The sequence below is a fragment of the Lampetra planeri genome, chromosome 6 (genome assembly GCF_965212315.1).
Source record: "Lampetra planeri chromosome 6, kcLamPlan1.2.h2, whole genome shotgun sequence".
Lineage (NCBI taxonomy): Eukaryota > Metazoa > Chordata > Hyperoartia > Petromyzontiformes > Petromyzontidae > Lampetra > Lampetra planeri.
In genome coordinates this window covers 13,198,214-13,224,505 of record NC_136112.1, presented here as the reverse complement: position 1 = coordinate 13,224,505, position 26,292 = coordinate 13,198,214, and the positions used below count along the sequence as shown (strand labels likewise).

At 45.7% G+C, this 26,292-nt stretch overlaps 1 protein-coding gene across 1 annotated transcript; it reads right to left on the bottom strand.

The window, feature by feature from the left end:
- Positions 1-170: 170 nt before the first annotated feature.
- On the bottom strand, positions 171-14,620 carry LOC144719550 (spermidine synthase-like). The gene is made up of 8 exons (XM_078595584.1): positions 14,423-14,620; positions 10,782-10,902; positions 9,323-9,415; positions 7,504-7,657; positions 6,675-6,758; positions 4,358-4,503; positions 2,924-3,046; positions 171-2,066 (listed from the first exon to the last, which is right to left on the bottom strand). Exons 1-8 carry the CDS (start codon positions 14,551-14,553, stop codon positions 2,046-2,048), a joined length of 873 nt encoding a protein of 290 aa, XP_078451710.1. The 5' UTR covers positions 14,554-14,620; the 3' UTR covers positions 171-2,045.
- Positions 14,621-26,292: the final 11,672 nt, after the last annotated feature.

The following is a 26,292-nucleotide window of genomic DNA, read 5'->3' as shown; positions in this document are numbered from 1 at the left end:
TAGCCCGTGAGCCTAGCAGGTGACGTCGAGGTCCAAGCCCGAGACCAGGCCTCACTCCCTGGGATCGATACGTCAATTGTTAAGAGATGCATGAGAAAACCAGCGCCACCGCCCCCCCACGCCCCAAAGAACAGAGCAGGTGCGATATTCACCGGAGAATGACTCCATGATGCTGACATGGTATATACTTTATTCACCCAAGACAGTGAAAGCGCTGAGTTACCTACATCTCAGCGAGCCGACATAAGATCCAATCGCCACAACAACCAGGTACAACCCAACATCGTCAAGGGCATTGTTCCGCACACACATAAGCAGCATCCAGGCAGGCAATACGCACAAAACTCCCCCGTATAGCCTTTAACATACTTTTGGGGCAAGTGCTGTTAGCGAGCATCTATGAAGGTCAGCACGGCATACGAGGTGATGTGGCCAGTACCAAGCCTGACCGCCTTTGTCTCCCAAGTGGCAATATTTATACACCGCACCAGGTACTCATTTGAGGCCGAGTCGATCTGGGGGGAAAAAGCACAGGTTCAGCTAATCTGCCACTGGTGTTGGTGGCCATGAGAGGGAATCGAACTCGGGTCAATGGGTTTGTAGCGCAACGCACTAACCACTACGCCACCACTCCCCACATATATACCACCACACACACACACACCCAGAGCTTACTCCTTTCACTACTGAGACAACTTCTGTTAAAGGGCACCTATTAAGGCCGAGTGCCTATTAGATGCTCGCTAACACATGGACACGCCCTGAAATAGACGTATGAATGTGAACGCATACACGCAGATACACATGTGAGCACAATGCTTGCAGGCACACACGTTACAAGCTCACGTTGATGCACGCACGTTTACACGCCACAGGTGCTCACCAATACCATGAACGTCTTGTAAAAACAGATGCTCAGGTTTGAAATGCCTTCTCCTTCAGTTTATCTCATTATATCGTTGTTCTACGAGTTTATTTTTAACAGCGTACGTGTAATAGTTTACTTTTTAAAAATATCACGTGCCATTTTTCATGCACGGTAATCGCCATGCGATTAGAAATGGGTTTTAAAAACTCCCAGCGTCATTCGAGCTCTAGAAAGCCAAGGATTCCCACTCTCCCCGTTGCTTCTCATATCACCACAACTGCACAGATTTCGGCGTCAAGATCCAATTCTTTCGCCACCATGATTCACTGAACCCTTCATGATTCAGGTTAAGATTCAGTTCAAGAGCCAATTTGTCTCATTCGTTCCATTAGCCTGGAGGAAACACGAGATAATTTACGCAAATGAGAATAATTGATTTGTGCGCCCGTGACCCGACCTTATATCAACAAATCATTGCATGCCTACCAGATAGATGTTTGTTTAGAGTTTGCAATGTAACAAAACTTTCTTGAGAATTTAAGTTTAAAATAAAGGTATCTTTTTGGTTCTAATTTGATAGATTTTATTCTGTATAATTTTCCTTCAATTAATTGAAATAATCCTGGTACCTAGACCACACACTCAAAGACACATGCACCTGCCTTTTAACAAGCACACGATGTTTGTGAACACACAGTACATGCGCTACACAGCCCTTGGCAAACGTAAAGTTTGAAAATGCACAGTACACACACACCATGTAAACGCACACACGGATGCACACACACACAGATATACATGCCTTGTAAACAAACATCTTGCACACAATGTAAACACACACACACCTTAACAAATGCAATGTAAAAAACACGCACCTTGTACATGAACGGATTAAATACACAACTTGACAAATACGTAACACTCAGACGCAGACGACATGCACAATCCTTGTACACAGAAACAACAGACACAGATGCACGCACACACACACACACCTTGTACACATGATATACACCCGCACACGGTGCATAGACACCAGGTGCACACACTGAAACAAAGAGCAGCACAACCCAGCTCACCAGCGCGTCCTCATAGGTCACTACAACCGGTTTAAAAAAATACTTAAAACATCATCGTGGTCATCATCATCATGGTCATCACCATAGTTGCTACATCTTCAGTCCATTAACCCCAGTTCCTGAAAAACAAAAGGAAAAAGGGAGAGGATCAGTGAATTTGTAAACAAGCATCACGCAGCTCAACATAGCCTCTTGTGAAACATTCATGCATCCGTGTCAGCTCTGGGTTCAGAGTTCAACGGCCAGATGTCACACGTGTTTAAAATGTTGATTTTGTATGACGGAGATGAACAGTAATGAAGGCAACTAAACACGTAGGTTTTGCTGCCAATTTAACAATTTATATTTGATTTTCAGGTAAGGCCACGTAATAAATTGGCCAAATTTTCTGTCGTAAGATCTTCTGACATTGTCAAACAAATAAAATTGTCACAGGTACAAGCACTTCACTTGAAAAATTGTGGTTTCAGCTCACTGTAAATTTGAAAAATAAAAAAACAAATTCAGCAATTATATACGACGTTTCACTTGAAACCGCACAAAGCATTTTCAGGACAAGATTCAGGGAGTCAGAATAACAGTCTCCCACAGAAACACAAGCCAAAGATCATTCCTATAGCCTGAACAGACTGTTGGGGTAAGTGCTGTTAGCGAGCACCTATGAATGCTGGCATGGCACACGAGGGGGTGGGTGGCCAACACCATTCCCGGCCGCCTTTGTCTTCCTAGTGGCGACATTTACACATCGCACCAGGTACTAATTTCAGGGCGAGTTGACCAAGGGGAGGGTCCAGGACCGGTTCCGATAATCGTCAGATGTTGACCATAAGCAGGAATCGAACTTTGGTCACCGGATTCGTAGCGCAGTGCGCTCACTGCTACACTACCGATCCCTAAACAACAAAAAACCACCGCTGCATGCGCTCTGCCGTAAATACACACAAACACGCGCTTCTATATAGCATCTGTCAGGCACCTGTGCGCTGAACTGTGGTAGCACGAATGCAGCGCGGTGCATCGTGGAGTTGTAGTAGCGCAGCTTCATAGCCACCACCTCCTCGTTCGTGAACTCCCGCAGCGGATTCCGGAAACATGTATCCTAGCAACCGCGCACCCATAGCGACAACATTACGCTTAGTGATGGGGGCAGTGATAAAGACAGGGCACAGGGTGAGAGGTAAGGGACAGTGTTAGAGATTTCAATAGCGTTATAGAAAGGCGTCAGTGTTAAGAGATAGCAGAAAGTGTTGGAGATAAGGACAGACATAGTATTATTGCTATAAATAGTCAGTGTTTGGACAAGATTAGAGTTAGAGTCATAGGCAGTATTAGAGGTAAGGGACATTGTTGTAGATTGCAACAGCGTCAGTCTGGGGCCGTTACGAGATAGCATGAAGCTTGAGGAGATAAGGACAGTCACAGATGAGCATTGCAAAAAATTGGGTCACAATATTAGAACAATACCAGTGTTATAAATATTGGCAGTGTTGGAGATTGAGGTAATGAGAGGCAGTACTAGGGTCAATGATATGGCTATGATTATGGTAAAAAAACAGGGCTCGTATCAGTGCCCAATAATGATAAGCATTACGAGCGATTGTGCTCACATCAAAGATAAGGATAGCAGAGTAACAGTCAGAGCCATTTCAGAACTAGTGTAATGGGGTCACAAATAGGAGTAGCATTAAATCCAGACCAATGTTATGGTAACAGTCTCATGGTAATACATGTACAGCCCTATTTCTCAATCCACTGCTGGATGAAGGCTTTCTCACGTCGCGTGGATCATGGGGGTTATGTGACCATACTTCACCACGCTGGTCAGTGCAGGTTAGTGACGGTGATGGGGCATAAACATGGGCGCATAGCACAGAACTGATTTTGGTGTACCACCCTCTGCTGCCCACAAATTACCCTAGATGATTGACCAGGGGTGGGCTCATTGTAAAAGCAGTAGCTCAGAGTTGCACGGTTCTACGCAATGTGGCGATAATAATAATGATGACAGTTCTCTCGTGTTTGAGATTGTGTACTGCGTATTCTTTGGCTTGATGTCCGATGTTTTGCTATACATGCTGGGAGCTTCTTGAAGGAAGTAATGGAGCAACTCAAATTCTCCCTCGATTATGCAAAGTTCCTGGCTGCTGCCAATGTCTGATGTAAACCAGGCAATGTTATTTATGAACAGCAGCCGGGAATTTTATATAACTGAGAATACGAGCTGCCCCAAATCGTTTCCTGAAGAAGCTCGCAGCACATGTAGTGAAACGTCAAACACCGTGCAGCACAAAACGTAATACAATCCATAAATACGTGAGAGAGCTATGTAGCACAACCGCGAAAAACCTACACCATGATAATAACATCAGTAATAACAGCCAGCGGATCGTGCGCGTGTAAACTGACGAACCTTGTTCTTGGAGCATAGCGTGAAACCGATCTGGCCGCACGGGTATGTGGGGATGGTGCAGTAGGCGTAGGCGACGGTGGGGAAGAGGGAGCGGCAGAACCCGGTCACTTTCTTGATCAGGGGCAGATGGATCCACTGGCACTCGCCTGCACACAAGCACACGCGCCCCCACCATGGTTAGCCTGCATAAACTAGGGTTGTTAAAAAAACAACCTCTTGCTTAACCGATTACTGGTTCCTAAATACAGGGACCGGTAATCGTTTTCAATAGAACGTTAATATGGATGGCACCGAATGGCATTGCGGTTACCGGCTATGCAAAATAAAGATGTTAACGACCCTCTCGCAAGTGGCATGGGCACATGCCATTCGAGAGCAACTATCACTGCCGGGCCTGTATGCGTGTGCGTGGTGGGGTGGCGATGTGGCCTGCTCCACGCACGCACGCTCCACTGTCCTTGTCTCCACTTTGCTTGTAGTGGCCCGTGATGAGGTCGCTCATCTGCATGTATGTATGTATGTGAAACTTATTTCGCACCATGCATAGCCAGCCGTGCTAATCGGAAGTGAGGCAGGTGGAGCGGTTGCGAGTGGTATTTGGGAAGGGGCCGCAGGAACACGTTGCCATGTGCCCTGCAGTCTCTGACCTTCGACCCTTAGCCCATGGTGTCTGCAGTGGTTTGGGATTGACCGATGGGGTCAGCCGTGATGGATGGCAGGGAGCGCAGCGCGATGTGTTTGCATTGATTTCACAGACGTGTGCATTTGGCGTATATGTCAAACCATATGCATTTGGTGTGTCAAAGCATATGCTAAAAGCCAGCTGAAGGACATCACTCAATGTATACATGTACATATTGAGAATAACCCCCATCTGTCATTGTGAAAAGGAATGTGGATTACATGGAGAGTTGTGTACGAAGGATAACATACACGAGCGTTTTTCGGAGGGATCGTACTGTACTGAATTTCTGCGCGTGCCAGCTAAAATGAAGAACAGTTGATCAGGCGGGCGCTGGACGTGTTAACCCAAATCAGTGCAACACTGTTGGGTGAAATGTTCAAGCATGTGACACACATCGTAGGATTGCAGAGAAAGGACCCCTAACATATCTAAAGCCAGAGGGGTGAGCCAACAGTCAGGGGGGCTTCAACTAAAGCTTTAACGGAAGTGGAGAATAAGGCTGCAGAGACCCTGAACAAATGGGGGGGGGGGGGGGGAAATTGTCAATCACCGACTGCCAACTTCATAAGTTCAACGGAGGTACAGCAGCAGCAATTCATCAAGCCTCACCTGAAGCGGTCACGCGCCTTTCAAACTTGGATAAAAAAAAATGTACGTTGCTACTCAGAGCTATACGTAAGAAGAGTATCTGGACAAGTAAACAGTGTCTGGCGAGGATTGGAGTGATGAGCCAGTGGAAGGCTCAGAGCTCAGGGCCAAAGAACTCATGGTGGGAAAATCTATATTCCGTTTTGCAGTTGGTTACAACAAAATTTACGATGGCCCAACGAATATGCAACTTTGGGGATTGTAGCCTTGGAGAGACAAAGCGAGCCCAAGACAAGCCTCAGGGGGATGCAGTTATGGAGCTTAGGACAATTTACAACTTGCCAATTGTACTACTGTTCATTGTGGTAGCAAGTGTGAAGCCATATTGTGATGTCGTTATGCATGAATAAACTTCAGTGGTGATCTGAAAACCCGGGACAATAGATCATGAATGTCTTATTTTCTTACAACTTAAATTTTGTCTACCGCAATATTTAAAATCGTGAATGTGTTTTTTGTGATAAGACCATGGGGTTGAGGGAAAGCCCCAGAACTCTGTACACACAAGACTGTATAATCTTGATTTGAAGCTTTCGTGACTGCAGGAATCCATATACTTTGGTTCTTTCGGTAAAGTTACGTGGGTGCAAAAATAACGCCGTGATCTATTATTAGATCTATTATTATTCTACCTACGTGACTTTACCGAAAGAACCAAAGAGTAAAGACTGTACAAACTACATTCTTGGTTCTTTCGCTAAAGTACATAATAAAAATACATGTTTTATATTTTATTATTTTATCATTTCCCTTCTACGTGACTTTACCGAAAGAACCAAGAATATGAATCCCTGCAGTCACGAGAGCTTTAAACCAAAACTGCATAAACTGTTCTGTTCCAGAACTCAAGACTGTATCCCCTAGTTAGTACATGCCGACCATCTTGACCATGCACGCAGGTGTGCGTAGGTCACACGGGGGATCTTTGCCTGTGTGTTGCATGTGTATGAACACGTGCGTATGCGCGTGCGCGTGCGTATGCACCCTGCGTGCACAAGATGCCGCCCTCCTTCAGCGCCGTCTTCATCAGCTGGAAGTAGCTCTCCTGAAACAGTGACTCAGCTGGGCCTGAGTCAAAAGTGGTAAGGTGCACACAAAGAAACATTAAGATACACACACACAAAGATCCCCCACATAGCCGTTAATAGACTGTTGGGGCACATGCTGTTAGTGAGCTCCTATGAAGGCTGGCAACAGCACACAAGGGGGTCCCCGGCTGCCTGTTTCCCCGATGCTGATGTTTATACTCTGCGTGACGTACTCATTTGAAGAGGAATCGACTTAGGATAGGCCCAGGACCGGTTCTGATACTAGTTGCTACTGTTAGCCATGGCCGGGAATCACACTCAGGCCGCTGGGTTAATAGTGGATTGCACGAATCACTGTGTTACACTCCCCATAGGTACGCACAAACTGACACACACACACGGAAAATGCGGACATGCATACAACACAGACATGCACACACTTGCACCTCCTTCATATCCAATATCTTATCTCTAACTGCACTCCTATCTCCCATCATTATCACTCACCATTTGCATAAATGTCCTACTTTCTATCTGCCTGTGTCAGTGATGGGTCTGGTGATGTCAGCTGATGCGTCAATACCTGAGTTACCCCGTCGATAGCCTCAAGTTACTGCGTCGGCGCTTACAGTGCCACAAATGACCATCAATTTCATTTTTGTATTGGTGCATCTGCTGTCAGCGACTATCAGTGTTGGCAGGGGCATCAACGACCTTGTCAATGACTGTCAGTGACTGACTGTGCCAGTGCTGTGGGTGGTGTTGGTGTGCGCGTGCATAGGCACCGATGGGGTCACTGGAGTCGGTGATAATGACGTCAAATGAGTCCTTGTTCTCCTTCATGAACTTGAAGCCATCGCCCACGTGTAGCGATAGCTTGGGGCTCGCAAAGCCCAAGCTCATACCCGGAAGGAAGCGCTTGCTCACTTCAATCACCTCCTGCACAAGCCCGGGCACGCACGTGCAACCACACACACACACACAAGTACATGAATAAAGATCTGCTTATGCACATGGATATGCAATTGACACACACATCTGTGTGCTACTTGTGTCTACCTGGGTGGAGTGATAACGTCTCTAGATGGACTCATTTTGAAACGAATACCTGGTGCGATGTGTAATTACCACCACTGGGGAGATAAAGGCAGCTGGGCATGGTGCGGACCACCCATCCCCTCATGAGCCGTGTTGGCCTTCATATGTGGTCACTAACAGCAATTGCCGCAACAGTCCGTCTAGGTCAGGGGTCGGCAACCTGCGGCTCCGGAGCCGCATGCGGCTCTTTTGAACCTTGACCGCGGCTCCGGGGCGGATGCTAGCGAGGGGAGGAGGCGCACTGTGACACCTGCTCTGGCGTTGCCGCTGCTGACAGGTCGCCGCTCCGCTCCACACTGCCCGCCCGGTGACAGGCAATAACGTTGCCGTTGCTTTGTCACATGTTTGGAAGAAGTAAAAACCTTCCTGGGCAGCAAAGAGCTCACCTTTGCTGAGCTGGAACAGCCAGAGTGGCTGGAAAAATTACATTTTATGGTAGACATGACAGCACATCTAAACACGCTAAATACAACCCTTCAGGGGAAAGGAGGCACAGCCCTGCACATGCTGGAGGAGGTTTTGGCATTCGAGCGCAAGTTGACAGTGTTTGTCAAAGATTTACAGAGAGGTACACTGTCTCACTTTCCCTCTTTGAGAGAGTTCAACCAAAGTCATGATACGATAAATTTGGAATATTTCAAGTCTGCAATCACCACAATGCAAAGTTCGTTTGGGAAACGATTCTGTGAGTTCAGAGAGGAAAAAACGACATTATCCTTCCCTGTCACTCCCCTGGCGATCGATCCATCCCTATTGAATATGACTGCATTTGCAGGTGTAAGTCAACCTGATCTTGAGATGGAACTGGCCGATATAGCCGACAAAGATATATGGGTGTCCAAGTTCAAATGCTTGACCGCTACTCTTGAGGATGTTGCCCGTCAGAAGGCCATTCTGGCTCAGAATCATAAATGGAGTGATATTGAAAACCTTCCCAAACAGGACAAACTTGTATTCGAAACATGGAATGCCATCCCCAACACTTATATAAACATGAAAAAGTATGCATTTGGAGTCCTGTCGATCTTCGGCTCCACATATGTATGTGAGCAGGTCTTCTCCAACATGAACTATATTAAAAACAAACATCGATCACGCCTCACAGATGACAGCTTGCAAGCCTGTGTGAAAATGAAGGTGACGTCTTACAGCCCTGATGTGCAGACACTGTGCACTGAGGTTCAGGAGCAAAAATCCCATTAACCAGGTAATTTAGCTATTAATTTGCAAAAATATATTTTACATTGTTAAGTGAAAAAGTCCTTTTTTTATTCAGATTGACAGCTGACTGCACGATCCTGTATATAGCAATAAGGTAAGAAACAATATATGCAGTGTTATATTTGTTTTAAATGTTGCAATGGTTTTGCGGCTCCCAGTTTATTTTTTCCTTCGGAAACGGGTCCAAGTGGCTCTTTATGTCTTAAAGGTTGCAGACCCCTGGTCTAGGTTATACGAGGGATCCAAGTCTTTGATTATACCCGTGTTTATGTGTGCGTACATCACCTCGTCAATCTCGCACTGCACCACAGACTCAACGGCCGGGTGTTTGATGACCTCACGCAGAACTCCGCCATCGCCTCCTCCGATGATCAGCACCTGTCACGTCGTGCAAGAGGCTGTGTCACAGAGGCTGCATGTCATAATAAGGGGCACCCACGCTTGCGAGATATTAACTACCTCGCCTGGTATTGTTTTATTATGTTTTATTTTTATTATTTTATTACTTCCCTTCTACGTGACTTTACCGAAATAACCAAGAAGATCAATCCCTGCAGTCACGAAAGCTTTAAATCGAAAAATGGTATACAGGAGGTCGTGGGTTCGATCTCGACCCTGGTACCTGTATATTTGGAGTTTGCATGTTTCTTCCATTGGTCGCGTGGATGTTTCTCCACGTCCTCCGGTTTTTCCCTCCACATTTAAAAACATGCGTATAGAGTGTTTGGCCGCTATACATTTTCACATAAGCCACTTCGTTGAGCTATAGTTTGTGGCCAGGTTACTTTAAAAAAAATGGCTCTATAGCTCAGTGGGCCTTACCTGGTAAAAGAAAAACATTATTGAGTTTAGTTTTAGTTTAGAGCAATCATAATGGCCATGTGAGAGAAATTAGATAGCACAGTTGAGATCCAGAATTCCCGTCTCTTGGTATGATGGAGACTAGGCTAGAAACTCAAAGGTGTGTATGTACATGTATTGCGGGTAGCGGTGGCATAGTGGTTATCGTACTGCACTACGAACACGGCGACCTGAGTTTGATTCCTAGCCTCAGATGATGTCAGTGGCAACAGATATATATACAGATTCTTGGAAAAGCCTCAATCGAATCAACATTTAAATAGTACCTGGTGCAGTGTGAAAACAGCTCTGGGGAGACAAAGGCTGCCAGGCATGGTAGTGGCCACATTAACCTCTTGTACTTTGCAAAAGGCTTATTTAGATGTGCACTAAAGGCTGTACAGGGAATATTAGTCTCTCTGTATGCATGTGCATCATGTGCCAGTATATGAATGAGTATGACTGGAAGCATGACGCTCGCCACACAACCCGTATATGGTGTTAGCTTTTATAGGTGCTCACTAACAGCACTTGCCAGAGCAACTGAAAGGCTCTTTGGCGGATTTGTGTTTGGCTGTGCACGCACGTACATGTGTGTGTGAGGGGAGCGGTGGTGTAGTGGTTAGCGCGCTACGAACCCAGCGACCCGAGTTCGAATCCTGCTCACGGCCAACACCAGTGACGATTATCTGAACCGGTCCTGGGCCTCCCCTACGTCGACTCAGCCTCAAATGAATACCCGGTGCGTAAACAATGCTACGGAGGAGACAAAGGCGGCTGGGCATGGTGTAGGCCACCCACGCCGTCGCGTACCGTGCCGGCCTTCGTAGGTGCTCGTGAACAGCACTTGCACCTGCAGTCTGTAAAGGCACCACGGGGGATGTGTTTCTGTGTGTAAACGTACCCGCTTGGGATCAGGGTGCGAGTTGAGGGGCAGGAGAGCGATCATCTCCTGGTAGGCGAACTCATCGCGCTCCGTGCACTGGATGCAGCCATCGAGAACCAGCACCGTCCCATACGACTTACTGAGGGCAACAACGCGAGATTGCTCCAGTCAACCGTCGCTACACGAAGTCAACCGTCGCTACACGAAGTCAACCGTCACTACATTTTGTCGCCATAGGCAGTCACCCTCTTAACATCGGAGCACAGACAACCATCACTACACAATTATCCACCACTCCACCAGCTCCACCATCAACACGACAATTAACTATAATTGTGTTGCTGATCGCTGTCAGGTCAAACATAATCAGTGTTCCGCCAGAAAAGCCATACTCGCCTACGTCAACCAAAACATCTATTGTTTGTATATCAAACGTTTTAATTATACTGTATATATTTCATAAGTAAAATTGTAACACGACCATCCTTAACACAAGTTGTCTGCTGCTTTTAAATAGTAAAGGAGGCATAGACTCAATAGTATGCATCCTGTTCTGGACAACCGTATAGCCTGGTATCCGCCACAAGTATGTGGAAGACTGGCTTTAGGGAACCAAACATAAATTGGCACATTCCCCCCAGCACCCCACCCCACACTAATTTGACGACTCCTATTATTGTCAACAATATACATTTTGAATGCACACACTTGGCATCGAGTCGTGTGCTTTTTTCTTAAAACGTACTATCCGTAATGTAATGAACATCAGGCAAGCCTGGCAGTTGAGTAATACATGTGCATTTTAAAGCCCCTGTGCAAAGCTGACAGTCCCACAGAACCGGTTGCTCACATTAATTATTAATAACACGACTGTGATTCAGATTAATTCCAGCAGTGAGTGAAGACTCGTATTGTGGCATTGACAACGCAGGGGAACCAACCGCACCACTTAAGATTCATTCTGCGTATTCCGTCCATAGACTCCAGTTAGACACCGTCCAAGATCTCAAGTATCTACAGATCCTATTGTTAGAGAGATTACAGTATATCCAGACTAGTATTAGACACCGTCTTAAGACTCCAGTGTATGCGGACTAAGCGTTAGCATTTGCCTGTCATAGGAATATGGGATTTTAACTGCGCCATTGTGGTTACTGGGTGGGCAGCAGAGATCATTGATTGCAGCAATATCCAAAGTCTCTTATCTACAGACAATACTGTCAAAAACCGTCTGCAGACTCTTTCTCAAAACTCATGGTAGGGCAGCCTGTGATCCAGCACAGGCTAGAGTTGGTAGCTCGAGTAGATTCGTGAAACACCCAAAACACGTTGGGCTGAGGTCGTCAGAATACAGAAAGCATTGCAACTGGGTTCATGAACTTACTGGTGCAGACCTTTGAGCGTTATTCCCTCGTGTTCGTGTTTTTTCTCCCGGAATCTACGGTTCCTCCACATGCTAAGCACTCATTAGCATACTCGGTCAAAATTACTTTAATTATCCGTGCTTTCGTGGGTAATTTACAGCAATTATCACTAATTATAGCAATACGATATATTGCGTTATCTCTGGTATTCTTCAAGGCAGTTCACATACTGTTATTTTTTTTACTCAAGTCTCTACTCACTGTAGCGTCACCGTTCCGTACATACTAAATTTAGTTCAGTCTACAGATTTAATTACACCAGACGCAGCGTATAAGATGCAGCTATAATATTAGTAGTTGTGCAATATTCCTTAAGGACCCGTACTCCTTATCTGCAGCAGAAACGCTTTTATTTTGCTTGCGGTGCTTTACGCAGCACGGACCCTCCCCCCTTTGTAAAATAAGCCGGGCAACTGGTTAAACGGGATCACCCGCGTAGCAAATCAAAATAATTCGGAGATAAACTAAAACTTCTGTACAGCCAGTCCACACAGTGAGATATATTTAAAAAACAGGTTAAAACAGGTTAAAGCAAGGCCGTAATTATAATAAAATTTGCCCAAGATGTCCCCCCTCCAATATATTGCTATAAAATAGATTTCTGTTTATATCATTGTGGTTATGTTTCGATTTAAAGCTTTCGTGACTGCAGGGATTCATCTTCTTGGTTCTTTCGGTAAAGTCACGTAACGTGACTTTACCGAAAGAACCAAGAAGATTGTGGTTATGGTTGTACTTTATTAATCCCCAATCTCTGCCATTACATACAATGAAACAAGAAAAGGTAAAAAAAGAAAAAAACAGAGCAATGTAATACAATACACTATTAGACATTATTGTAAAAAGTCCATCCCATGTGTTAGTGAATTTTTTTTATATTTTAGGCAGGAAATGGCAGGAAATTATTTTTCAAATTTAGATATTTTTTTTTCTGGGGGGGACCGCCTGAAAGATTTGGTCCCCCCCAATGTTGACTCCATGGCTACGGCCTTGGGTTAAAGACAACTACAGTAGTTATAATAATAGTGTACACGCCCCGCGCAATGCGTCCCCACACACTCTGGCTCCTAGCCCGGTTTGGCACGAGTCTTGGTGGCAAGAAGGGAGTGGGAAGTGATGAAGACGACGCCGCCGCCACTGACAAACACGTGGCACACGGCGGCATGATGCTGAATGGGGCGAGGGCGGGGAGGGAGTGCTTAAATGGGTCTAGGATTAGTTATATGCGTAACGTCGCCAAAATGTTTGATACTGCACCTTATATACTGTACAGTATATGGAAACAAGACGAGAGGAACTCCTACAGCTGTGTACGTTTGAAACGCAAATGGGTAACAAGGTTTTTAATAAAATTCTACTGTTCCACACTTGGTACAAATCGGTAGTGTGTCTACTTTCACTGTGACACATCTACAGTATGATATAATGGCATGTCGAGCTCTCAACTCGCTCTCTCCTCCCCATGTTTAACTGAACTTTAATTTCCCTGCCACCTTTTTATTTCACGACCTTCACTGCCGTTCAACTCCGTCCGCCGATCACAACTCCACGTCACACACACGAGCTGAAGGTCCGATCCGCTCATTTGGTGCTGTTGGTACAGATTCACATTCATCACCACGATTCGGGAGTCTCTGTAGCTCGCTGTTGTAGTGCAACGCATCCTTTGCCACGTAACCCATCAACTCCCCCACCCCCATTATACTTGAGGTCATAACTTTGTTAAAAAGCGGAGTACGTTTCACTCCATATGTTCACGCCGTACCGGTTGTGGGGGGTTCTGTGACCATACTTCACCGAGCTGGTCGTGCGCGGGCTAAAGGCACAGGCATCGAATATACGACAGCATAGCGGATACTTTACAACAATAGATTCTCTTGTTGCTGCTGCTGCTGTTGTCCTTTGGCGTCCACAACGCAAACAGCCGCAGGGGCGCCTATGACAACCACCTGGCATGCGTGGCGTGCTCACTCGTCAAAGTGCTAACCCAGGCTAAACCCGCTGAGCTTGCGAGATCTGGATAATTACGGGGTGATTTTACGATGGGTCGAGTTAGTTCGGCAGGGCCGAGAGGAGAAAGTAACCGAGTTTGGGTGGGGGGGGGTCGGTATCGCGCCCGGGCACAGCCGACCTCGGCCGGCGGGAAATCTATCCGAGCACTGGTGAGCCGCTAGGCCGCACCTCATTAAACCGAGACCCTCCTCATAGCCGGGTACGCAACCCAGGGGCACGCACCTCCTGAAGACGAGGATGTCCTGGTACTTGGATCGTGCGCTGTGCAGGACCTCCTCGACCTGCAACGAGAGCGCCTGGCCCGGCCAAAGGCTGCTCGTCTCCGTGAACCATCCGTCCCTGATCGAGTCCATCGCCGCCGCGGAGCCGCGAGGGGGCAGCAGCTTGCAACGCGATCGATTTATGGGTGGAGCTTCGTTCTCTTCCTGAAGAGGAAGATTCTTCCTGAAGAGGAAGATTCTTCATCTTCAGGAAGAATCTTCCTCTTCAGGAAGAATCTTCCTCTTCAGGAAGAATCTTCCTGAAAAAATTTTCAAACAATAATTGTTTTAGATTTTTCTTATTTTATTGTTTCCCTTCTACGTGACTTTACCGAAGGAACCAGCTTCCAGAAGACGTCTTTGTGTTTTTGCGTTACTCTAACTATTCCTATTCTTTGTTCTTTCGGTGAAGTCACGTAAAAGAGGTAATAAGAAAACACAAATCAAGTCATGACTTGACCTGTGCTCCCTTGACAATAAAACACAAATCAAGTGATGACCCAAAGTGGTTGATAACATCTTTCCAATGATTGCTGAGTTTGTATCCATCCTCTCGGTGGAAATTGTGTCTGTGTCTGTATATATGGATGGCTACCTGAACGAATCTTTGTTGATAGCCAGTAGGCTTGCAAAGTACCATCATCTTAGAGAAATATATTTCCTATAAGCCAACCGCGTTAAAATAATGATCAGCCACGGCAGAAGTATGGGTCCTACCGTGTTTCAAATCTCCCTTAAGCTCACAAACACGGTCCGAGACATATTCTTGGTTCTTTCGGTAAAGTCACGTAGAAGGGAAATAATAAAATAATAAAAATAAAACATAATAAAACAAATCTCACGACGTTTCGGCCACAACGCAAGCAGCCATCCTCAGGTGAAGAACAGGGCTGTCGGAAAGACAGCGTCCTAATGAACACTGCTAAGCTTGGCAGCGTATTTTTAAGCTGGGTCAGAAGAGGAGAGAGCCTTGACAAAGGAGTTTACATATCAACAGAGGAATTTAGCATATTGATGACAAATGCAGATATGGGATTAGTCACTACTTGTGGAATGTGTAGGTGGTGGGGGGTCTCAAAGTCATATTATGCTAGTATATTATGTAAGATTAGCAGTGATAAAGGGAGGGAAATAGGATTAGCAGTAATAAAGGGAGGGAAATTTTTATAGTAAAGAGCTGCAGCAGCCAAACCACCGCGTATCAAGCTCGTGCATTGTGTGGGCAACAAAGAAGGAGTTTTTAAAGAAGATATTACACTATTATACTATTTATTATTATACAATCTGCTATAAACCATACCATTGACAGTCACGTGAAGGTACTAAGAGGAAGCAAATAAATATGTCAATGGGAGAGCGGGTAGCTGGAAACTTGCAGTGGAGCAAAGACTCCGATCCGTGAAGAGAAAACATAAGCTATATCGTCAATGCCAGCGAATGTAATGCGGTCTGAAAGTCACCGTAAACATGAACACAATTGTAATAAAGGTCGTTGAAGCGACTTCCGGAATCCGGTCTTTATTCGTCTTTCATTACAACACTCCTTCACGCTGCTGACAGACAGCGTGAGAGGGATAGAAAGAGAGAGACGTGCGCAGCCACGTGGCAGCCTGGACCCCCACTCTCGTGTGGCCTCTTCCCTTCGTTCGTTCCAGTTCTGACCACGTGTTGTTCGTCTCCACCCCTATTTGATACCCGGGTCACGTGGTACGTTTCCACCAATCCTGGTTAGCCTCTATGGAATCTTCCAGACTCCACCATAGGCTCCCGGGACCACGCCCCCGACTCATCTCCCCATTGGCTGTGGCTAAAGCCAGCAGAACCAATCCTCTACTTACAGCTGTCACCTTTCCATTACGTCAGTGCCACGCCCCTAGGCTTCCCCCCATTGGCTATGGACCAGGACCGGCAGAGCCAATCATCGTGACGAGTTGTGATCCGTCAACGACCCGGATATATCCTCACATTACACAATCAATCAAGACCCGAAATAGTTTATCACGTCCTTCCAATGATTGCTGAGCCAGAATCCATCTTCTCGGTTGAAATTGTCTCTGTGTTTGTATATGTCGATGGCCTCATGAACGAATCTCTCATGGTAGCCGGATGGCTTGCAGAGAACCTCCGTCTTGGAGAAGTCAATGTCAGCTTTAAATTGAATAGGTCCGAGACATGTCGCTTAGTTTCCCCAATGTAACTGCTGCCGAAGATACAGCTTAGTTTGGAGACGCCGGGATATTGCATGTCAAGGATTTTGTCCTTCACAGATGGGATTAGATCACGAATTTTATGTCCTGTGTTAAATCGGACCTGGATCTTGTGTTCATGATCGGAAATCTTTTTGGTTACCCCTGCTATGTATTGCAAGGTGAGGGTTTTGATTGGATCCTCAGATGGCTCCTTCCTCTTGGTTGGGGTGATGGCTTTGCGTATTGCGTGGTCAGAATATAAATTCGCCTTGAGAGCTTGGTGTACGTGTTTGAGTTCACTGGTTAGGTGTTCATGGTCGGAGATACATTGAGCTTTATGGTGTAGAGTTTTGATGAGGGAATTCTTCTGGGATGGATGGTGGTGGGAATCAAGTTTTAGGTAGGCATCAGTATGGGTTACTTTCCTGTAGACAAAATGGCTCATTGAGCTGTCTGGTCTCTTTTTGATTAGGACATCCAAGAAAGGTAGCTTGCCATCCTTTTCTACCTCCATGGTGGACAGCTCTGAGTCGTCAGCGAGCTGCGTGTTCCCAGCACACTGCAGCAGTGGATGGAGCCTACTAATCAACGCTCCCTGGTGGGACTTGAGATATTTTCGGATACGGAGGAAACGGAAGACGAACACTGACTCCTAAACGCACCCACCACGTGACTATACACTGCTTACAGTTCGTGACGCCACCTCATGCAAGGATCGCAGGTGAACGAACTCACATCACTATATATCATAACTGGTGGACCGTATATCATGATTGCCACCCTGATACACAAATCAACGGCACGCATATCGCGATCCGGTTGAATACTACCGTTTTGAGATATTCGCTGTTTTTTTATCGCATAATCTTGCTAATTCGATCGTTGATGTTCGTCTAATCATTGTGTAGCATCGGAAATACGTTTGCACACACCGCTTGTGCACTTACCTGCAGTTACGGCCAGGGGTCTGTAGGGGGTGCCAGCCTGTACAAGAGGAGAGAGAGAGAGCCGGACCACAGAGAGGCCGGGTTCCCATCCCCTACCCCAGGTGAGGGGCTGGGGGGATGCCTTTCCAGGACCCATTGGAAGGTTCCAGAAAGGGGGCGGAGAGTCTCTCAGGTCGGCTCGGGGGAGTGGTACGAAGACGAAGACTGAAGACCAGCTCGGCTAGGACCCTGGGACCCCGGGACCCGACGTCCTTATAAGGGCCGGGGCCGAGTGTGGACCAGTGGTCAGGACCCGCACCTTGGCTGGGTCGGGTCAGTCAGTCTCCCCTAGGTCACCCCTAGCCAGAGGGCTCTATATTACCCCAACTGATAGGGCACGTTAGCCCAGAGGCTGTACCTTCTTAGTGAGCGGGGTAAAGGGGGTATCGTGTTACATTGTTATAAATAAAGTGTTGCCTCTAAGTTACGTCGCAAGTCTCCTGGAAAGCTTCAAATCAAGTTTGAACCACCTCTACTTCTGATTTATCCATCCCTGGAGAATGTAATCAACCAGGCTATGTGTTAACTGTGTGTTAGCCGACTCTCTGCGTTGCATTGCATTTCCAAAAAATTGCTGAGTTTGTTTTCTGAAACTGCCTATTGCTCAATCAAATTACCCAGGCTCTCATAGGTCCATTCGCTCTTTCTCTACCCTGGCCGCTTCGGGGTGGATTTCCACACAACTCTCTCTAAAATATACCAGTCTTGACCAGACTTGCTGGGTCTTTCTCTCCCCCTCCCGCTGCGGGGTGGATTTCCACACAGCTCTCTCATTGGCATGCTAATTCCTCTGCTCCAGCAGACCCACATCTCTCTGCCCCCCTCTCTCTATTTGTAATGCGAGCAAGGACACGGTCACGTGAGTGTGGGCAGAGTCAGGGTCACGTGCGGAGGAGGAGTCAGGGTCACGTGAGGGGGAGGATATAAGGGGAGAACCGGAAGGAGATCGGGAGTGGAGACAGAATAGAGAAGGGAGAGGCCACGCGGAGAGCTGGCGAGGAGTGGCGCGAGTGCCACGAGGCAGGAGTCATGGCACCGTCGGCCAGCGGTGTTCGCGGAGCAGCAGGGGTGTCTGCAGAGTGTGCGGGAGCACACGGAGCAGCAGGCTGGCTGCTGGGTGCGCGGGGAGCACACGGAGCAGCAAGGGGGCTGCAGAGTGTGCGGAGCATACGAGCAGCGGGGTGGCTGCAGAGAGAGAGAGTGAGCGGGAGCGGAGGACTCAGACGACGTGCGGAGGCACGAGGCGGAGAAGGTGCGGGTCGGAGCGGAGACATCGCGGGGTGCGAGCAGACGGTGCGGGTCGGAGCGGAGACATCGCGGGGTGCGAGCAAGAACCCAATAAAGGACACGGAGAACAACATCGGCTGAGAGTCCTTCATTACATATTTAAGGCCACGACACAGAGGCATTGGATCTCTGTATGTCTATGTTGTGTGTCTCTCTCTCTCTGTGTGTCTCGGTGTCTGCGTTTTGTCTCTCTCTCAAGTTTAGTTCTACCTGATGACGGTTGCTTGTGTTGTAATCGAAACGTCGTATTCTATTATATAATTTATTTTCTTTCTACGTGGCTTTACCGAAAGAACCAGAGTAATTCCTGCAGTTACGAAAGCTTCAAATCAAGTTTAATCACACTTAAATACAAATATTAACACATTTTACATAAATGTGCACATTTTTATATTTAATATTTACATTTCTTATCACAATATATACAACAATTCCCATTCACAACCAACATCAGCGACATCGGGAATCAAGGCAAGTGAAGTTAAAACTGATTTTTCTTTATATTTACCAGCATTTTTTTGGTATGTTATGTACAATACAATATTTATCTATATATATAAAAGGGAAATTTGTGAATATGTGTGTCTGTCCGAAATATTTATCATACTTCCCGACATGCAACACACTTGAAATTTGGCATATGGGTAGCTTCCAGACTGTATAAAAAATATACTTTTGTATTTTGGGGAGGGGGGGAGGGCGCAATAATTGATATATTTTGCACGGCAAATGAGCGGTAACATCACATCTGTGATGTCACCCGCATGCATCATGCATCCCACCCCACCCTCCGCATAGGCCTTGTATTAATCCCAGACGAGAATCCAAGTCTGGGGCGTAGCCGGGTAGTAAAGCTAGTTACAGTATCAAATGCATATGTACAATATTTCCTATGAGTTTAACAATGTTTCCCTTTTTAAAACGGTAAAAATTTTATAGCAATGAGTTACGTGCATTTAAATAAAATACATTTTAACGACCGACTTATAAAACCGTTCGACTTATGAACAGGTCACAGGAATGAAACCTGTTTATAAGTCGAGGGCTGCCCATATATTTTACAATATTAAAAAATTTAATCCCCCTCTCCACTTCTGCCACAACCACAGAACAACTTAATAAGAGCGCGTCCGAACCGACGCAATCTCTTGCGGATGGTTAGTGATATGGATTTGGGGACCTGCATTTTTTCTGCACTGTTCATGTCACTCTGCACCATGGCTTGCTTTTGTTCAGCATCGTGAGGCTTAGAGTCTGCCTTGACTGTGCTCTCGGACTCCAGGAGAGGGTTAACAGTGTAGTCTGCGTTTATAGGCAGACACAATATGGAGCCCATGCTCGTCTCGGCTCCATTTTGGGTCGTCTCGGCTCCATTTTGGGTCGTCTCGGCTCCATTTTGGGTCGTCTCGGCTCCATTTTGGGCCGTCTCGGCTCCATTTTGGCTCGTCTCGGCTCCATTTTGGCTTGTCTCGGCTCCATTTTGGCTTGTCTCGGCTCCATTTTGGGTCGTCTCGGCTCCATTTTGGGTCGTCTCGGCTCCATTTTGGGTCGTCTTGGCTCCATTTTGGGTCGTCTCGGCTCCATTTTGGGTCATCTCATCGATTGCCTCAATTGAAATAGGAGATTCCTCAACATCCAGAGGCTTGATGTCCACATTCATTATGGTCTCCGACTCTGGGAGAGAGTCAGCAATTGATGCTGTAAGAGACACAGCAGTGTTAAAATCTTCCACCTGAATGCTGCATTTTGTGGTAGATGTTGAGCTAGTGGCTGTAGGCATCTCCCATTCCAAAATGGTTTCGATCAATGACCCAATAGAGATAGAAACCAGGAAGGCGTCAGTGCTTGGCTGAATGAAGGGGATTGGAACGGCGGCTGGAGGTGGAAGAGAAATGACACTGGACACCTTAGGAGCCAAAATCGGAATTGCCACTCCGGAAAAGCTGCTGCAAAATGATGAGACTGGAATTTGTCCAGGAGAAGTAAGTTGTGGAATTGAGGGACGGTCGCAAGGTGCTGGAGCCAGGATGGAGGAGTTATTGGGGTCCGAATCCAGGAAGCATAATTTGTAGGGGTCCATTGTCGTGGAAGTGAAGTTGTTGGAGTCCAAAGTTGCGAAGGCCTTGGTTGACGGTGCCAGATGGGAACTGATCTTGCATGCTGGTGCCAGGTGAAATCCAGGTGGTGGAGCTGGAGCTGCACTCATCCATGGTTGCTTGAGAGCACTTTCCGGAGTTAGGCGGTCATCTGGGTTCCAGCTGAAAACAAAGAGACAAGTACCGATAAGAAGATCAGCAAAATATACATACCCATATTACACATTATAGTGATACAATAAACTGACATCCACTTGACAAAGTAAGGGTTTGCAGGTGAGTGAAGTTAGGTATGGTAAGTCCTCACTCAAAGTGTGCTTACACAACGCGTTATCGCGAAAATACATTGCTTCCATTTGGGAACGAGCTTTCCGAGTGGTTCACGGCAAATTACTTTCTTCAGCTGTATGGCTGCAGCGAGATGCAGACTTGCTATACTTTACAAAGGGGATGCGTATTTCCTTATGATATAGAAACTGACTTGAATTTGTTGAAGTTGAGGGAAAGTCAAAGAATGGGATACTCACCATAGGATGGAGCTGATGAAGTCCAGGAACAATGGGTCTCTTGTTTTCAGAAACTCCTTGAGCGGGCAACACTGAGGGGTCTCCTGCAGACATTCCTTGGTGAGTTTCCCAAAGAAGTCTGCAGTGGGTACAATCGCAAACGATGTCATGCATTAGAATATTATTCATGTGTACAAGGCTGTGTTGTATAATTAAGGCTGTTAAGGACGTGGGGAAACAACCCAACTTTCACATCATTGTGCAGCCAGATGAGTGATGTTATAACACCTAATCACATGTTAAAAATAAAATTTGCATTACTCACGGAAATACCGATGACCGTCTGGTGCAGCGTGCAGCATCTTTAAGGGTGGTCTTCCCACAATCTGAAAATAAACGATACATTTGCTCTTATGTCACTGGAGAGTTCAGGAGTTTTTCTTTACGTATTTACATGCATGGTTTGTATCCTATTGATTCAATTATTCAAAATTGAGTAAACACTTGAAGTCACGTAAAACTAAGCAGTAAGTTAACTCAAAGTAAAACGATCACTGAGGCAGTGATCATCGCCTGGCTGCGCCCTGAGTGAATAGTAAAACTCTGCATTCCTACGGCAACGGCGAATCTACTTCTATGTCAACCAATATCGACTTCCCCAAAAAGTGGCACTCATTTTATCGACACTGGAGGGCTGAATAAACTCACAACGTTGCGATTGCGAGCCAATTACTCAACCGCTGAGCAAACATAGAACTGCAACAACCAATCAAACATGAACCACTTTCCGTAATAAAATAGTTAAATCAACTAATTACGAAACGAATCTCACCTTTGTGATCCCAGCGACGTCCTGAATCCTGTTGGTTCTTGGCAGCAGTCGTTTCCCAACAGAGATCTCGGCCAGTATGCAGCCTGCAGCCCACATGTCAACTGCTGTTCCGAACGGCAGGGCCAGCAAGACCTCCGGAGCCTGGTATCCGGCCGTCCCAAAGATATGGTCGGCTGGAGAAAAATAAGAATACAGTACAGGTCTTTCATAGCTAATGCAACTTTTAAGTCTATGTCACTCTGCAGCACAGACACTTTTTAAATGAATTCTGTCAACTTTCTCAGTTTCATTATTGGCAAAAAAACGTACATTCAGTCGTTTGAAATATCAGGTCCCGCCATAGGTGGGCATTACTAGGTCCCAAGAATAAATTGACCAGCTCTAAAGGGTTAAGTGGACGATCAGAGTCACAGTTTTACTGCAAGAATCTCCAATGTGTTCTCGCCCTGTCCTGCATGATATGTGAAAGGACGTGATTTTACACGGAAGTGGACATTCCCAATGCGCTGTTGTGAAACGGAGATCGCAAGGCATTGTAATCATACCTCGTGTGGAGCTACCATGCACAGGCAGCACTGAGTTCAGCTCTTGTAATATCACATATGTTAATTTAACATTATCATCGTTCACGCAATTTGCATGAACGATGCTATAGAAAAGAAAACATTGTTATTCCATATAACAGGATCTGTAGGAAGATTTAGAAATGCTACGGTATGTATAAATGTATATAAAGTGTAACTTACGAGGTTCATTGTCAAAAAAACTTCCTCCGAAGTCGGCCAATCGGATGGCTGCCGTGTGGTGATCTTTCACCAAGATGTTTTCCTGAAAGAAATATAAGAATGGAAGCATTTTATATATATGTTATTTAACCAGATGAGGATCCGTTAAAATGATCACTGTCTGCATAGAAAATGGCGTTCATTTTTGCACTGTCCATCTAACGTTAAAAGTGTTTATGCAATATCTATGTCTGTTTGTAATGGAGAGGGAAGCAGGGGGATCAATAACTCTCGTAAAAATGATCCAATATGAAATCTTGCAATGAAGTTGTTCATGAAAACAAGACGCTTATAATTAGAAGAATTGCCAAACGACTCTTCTCATCAGCAATAACAGAGTTGTTCCACAATGCAGGATGGTAAAAAAACTCAAATATTACTTATAAGAAGAAAAATAGGGCCACGGATCATTAGTGGTTTTATAGACTCGACAGTTCCCCATGGATAATGGGAGTCATGGGTAATATTGTCACGGATAAGAGCTCCACTGTGTGAGGCAGCTGTGATGGGAATTAAACTGGCCAGTGTATGTGCATCATGCAGTGTATGTGCATGAGGCACATAAACTGCTAACTCTGCTTAAAATATCACAGTGAAGGTGCAGCCCTGCAATTACTTGCTCGCCCCTCTACTTATAGAAAGGCCTCCGCCATAGGTAGTTGAAGTGAGCCCCTCTAGATGGTTTTGGGCTACTGTTACACAGCATCAAATGTCTCGGAAGAAGGGGAAGTACCCACACTTCACCCGCCACTCGTGACATGATTAACTGTGGAGTACCTATTTATACTGATGGGTGTACAGAGGTGGTGGGTGGGTGGAGTTGGGATTTGAAAACCTGTCCACTGTTATAATTGCCAAGCCAGAGGATCAATTTAACCAATTCCCTCTGGGTTTCAAGTCTCGTGTGAGATCCAGACACCATGACAGCGTCCCTTAGACCTGTTTAATTCCTCTAAAAGAGATATTAATGATAATTGGTTTTTTACCCTTCTATCTGGCAACAAAACTGACGCCTTTTTTTACAAGGAGTAAAAAAAAAGGTGTCAGTTTTGTTGCCAGATAGAAAGGTAAAAAAACAATTATCATATGTTTTTACTGGCAAATGAGGTTCCAATGGAGATATTAATGATAAACCCTTACCAGCTTGAGGTCCCCGTGGACTAAGCCGTTCTTCTTCAGGAAGGCCAGCACTTCCATCAGGGACTGGGCATATCTCTTGACGGAGGACAGAGTAAATGCTCCGTTCGCTTTCAGAACGTCAAAGAGGCTGCCCATGCTGATAACAGAAAACGAACACAGTGTAACATGGTTAAACAGCATGAAGCACAAAGGCACCAGCTCATCCACACATGCAAGTACTGGAACACTGACGGTGAGGTAAGGCATTCGACGGGTAACAATTACTTGAATACGTGCTGACTGCAGAGTTTTTTTACCACTGGGCATGACTGGGTCCCGAGAATTGACAAACCAGCTATGAAATGGTTAATGCAGCTACTTGTTAACAATGCAGTGTAGCATAGCTAAGGATTGAGTACTGATGTGGATCAATCAGCTGCCAAGCTTATATTTGTATACATCCTGCAAGTGCCACGGTTGAAATGGACTTGGTGTTATTACCTGATATAGTCCAACACGAGATAATGGTAATCTCCCACGACAAAGTCTTCCTCGAACCGGATGATGCTATTGTGCCTCAGCAGTTTGAGGAAGACAGCCTCACGATATGCTTGCACTTCCTTGATGCTGCGTGAAGAAATACAAACACTTATGAGAATGTTGGAAATTGCATCATCATTAAAACGGAAAGTATTGCGTCTTGTCTAGGTAGGCACACGTGAGTTTCTCTGACAGGAAACTACTTTTCAGTGAAGATTATGAAGCACATCATTACTTGGTCTCTCTCTCACCTTAATGTGATGTCAATCTTCTTGAAGGCCATCTCCTTGTGGTTCCTATGGTCCCAGCATTTGTACACCTCGCCAAATCCTCCTTCGTCTAGTTTTTCCAAAACCGCATAACGATTGTTGAGGAGATTAGTCGCCATCTGGTCAAGAGAGAGTGTTGCAGTAAGAGCAAGATCAATAAGTACAGTGACAGTTTCGATAGTAGCTTCCTAACCCCTCCTTACTCTGAGTGATACAGCAGAAGGCCTACCTCAAAATCAGTTTCAATTCATAATCAATATGAGGTTTACTCAGCCAAGCATTCCCCTAGGATTGATAAAATAGGAACCACTTTGTGAGTCGAGAGAGGTTGCCTAATGGAGAGACTGGTCTTGGCCAGAAAAATGTGGATTTGACGGCACTTGCTCATGGCCACACGTGGGGGTTTGTGAGTTCATGTGAACAGACACTTTGATTATTTAAAATAATCAAGGCCTATTAACGGGTTATGACATTAAATTGGCCAAATAAGTGCTCAAATGGTCCTGAGCAATTGTTGCACTCAGTCTAATCAATTGTAAGCAAGCACAGCCCTTCAATTGCTTGCTCAAATAGCTTATGGTGAAAGGGGCTCCACGGGAGGGATCTCTATCGAGTAGTCTATCTGCTCTTTCACGCTAATGAGACGTATTGATAAAGGTGGGAGTGGCCACATTCTACCACATCACACACGACATGCTGCCAAACTACGAACTGTGGTGTAACATTTTCACTTCTGGGTGAACATTAAATACACCCAAGAGGAGGGTTTCCATGGAGATGGAGCAATGAAATCAGCTCGTTCGTAGATACTAGGTGGATTGTTGCATCGAATGACTTTAGGGAGATAGTAAAGGCTTATCAGACCTTCATCCACCAGTAGATTAATCATGTCTGATGATAACCTTTATTTCCTTCTTGCAAACATTCCGCAAGTTCATGACATTTATCTCCCTTATCTACTTCTCTCATCGCTAAATAGGTATATCTTACTCTTTGGTTCTTTCGGTAAAGTCACGTAGGTAGAAAAATAATAGATCACGACGTTTCGAGCCAGTGGGCTTGCAAAGTACCATCATCTTAGAGATACCAATTTCGTGTGAGCCAGCAACATTGAAATAATGAACAGCCGCGGCAGAAGTATTGGTCCTACCGTGGTTCAGATCTGCCTTATGCTCATGAAAATGGTCCGAGACATGTCGCTTAGTTTCTCCAATGTAACTGTT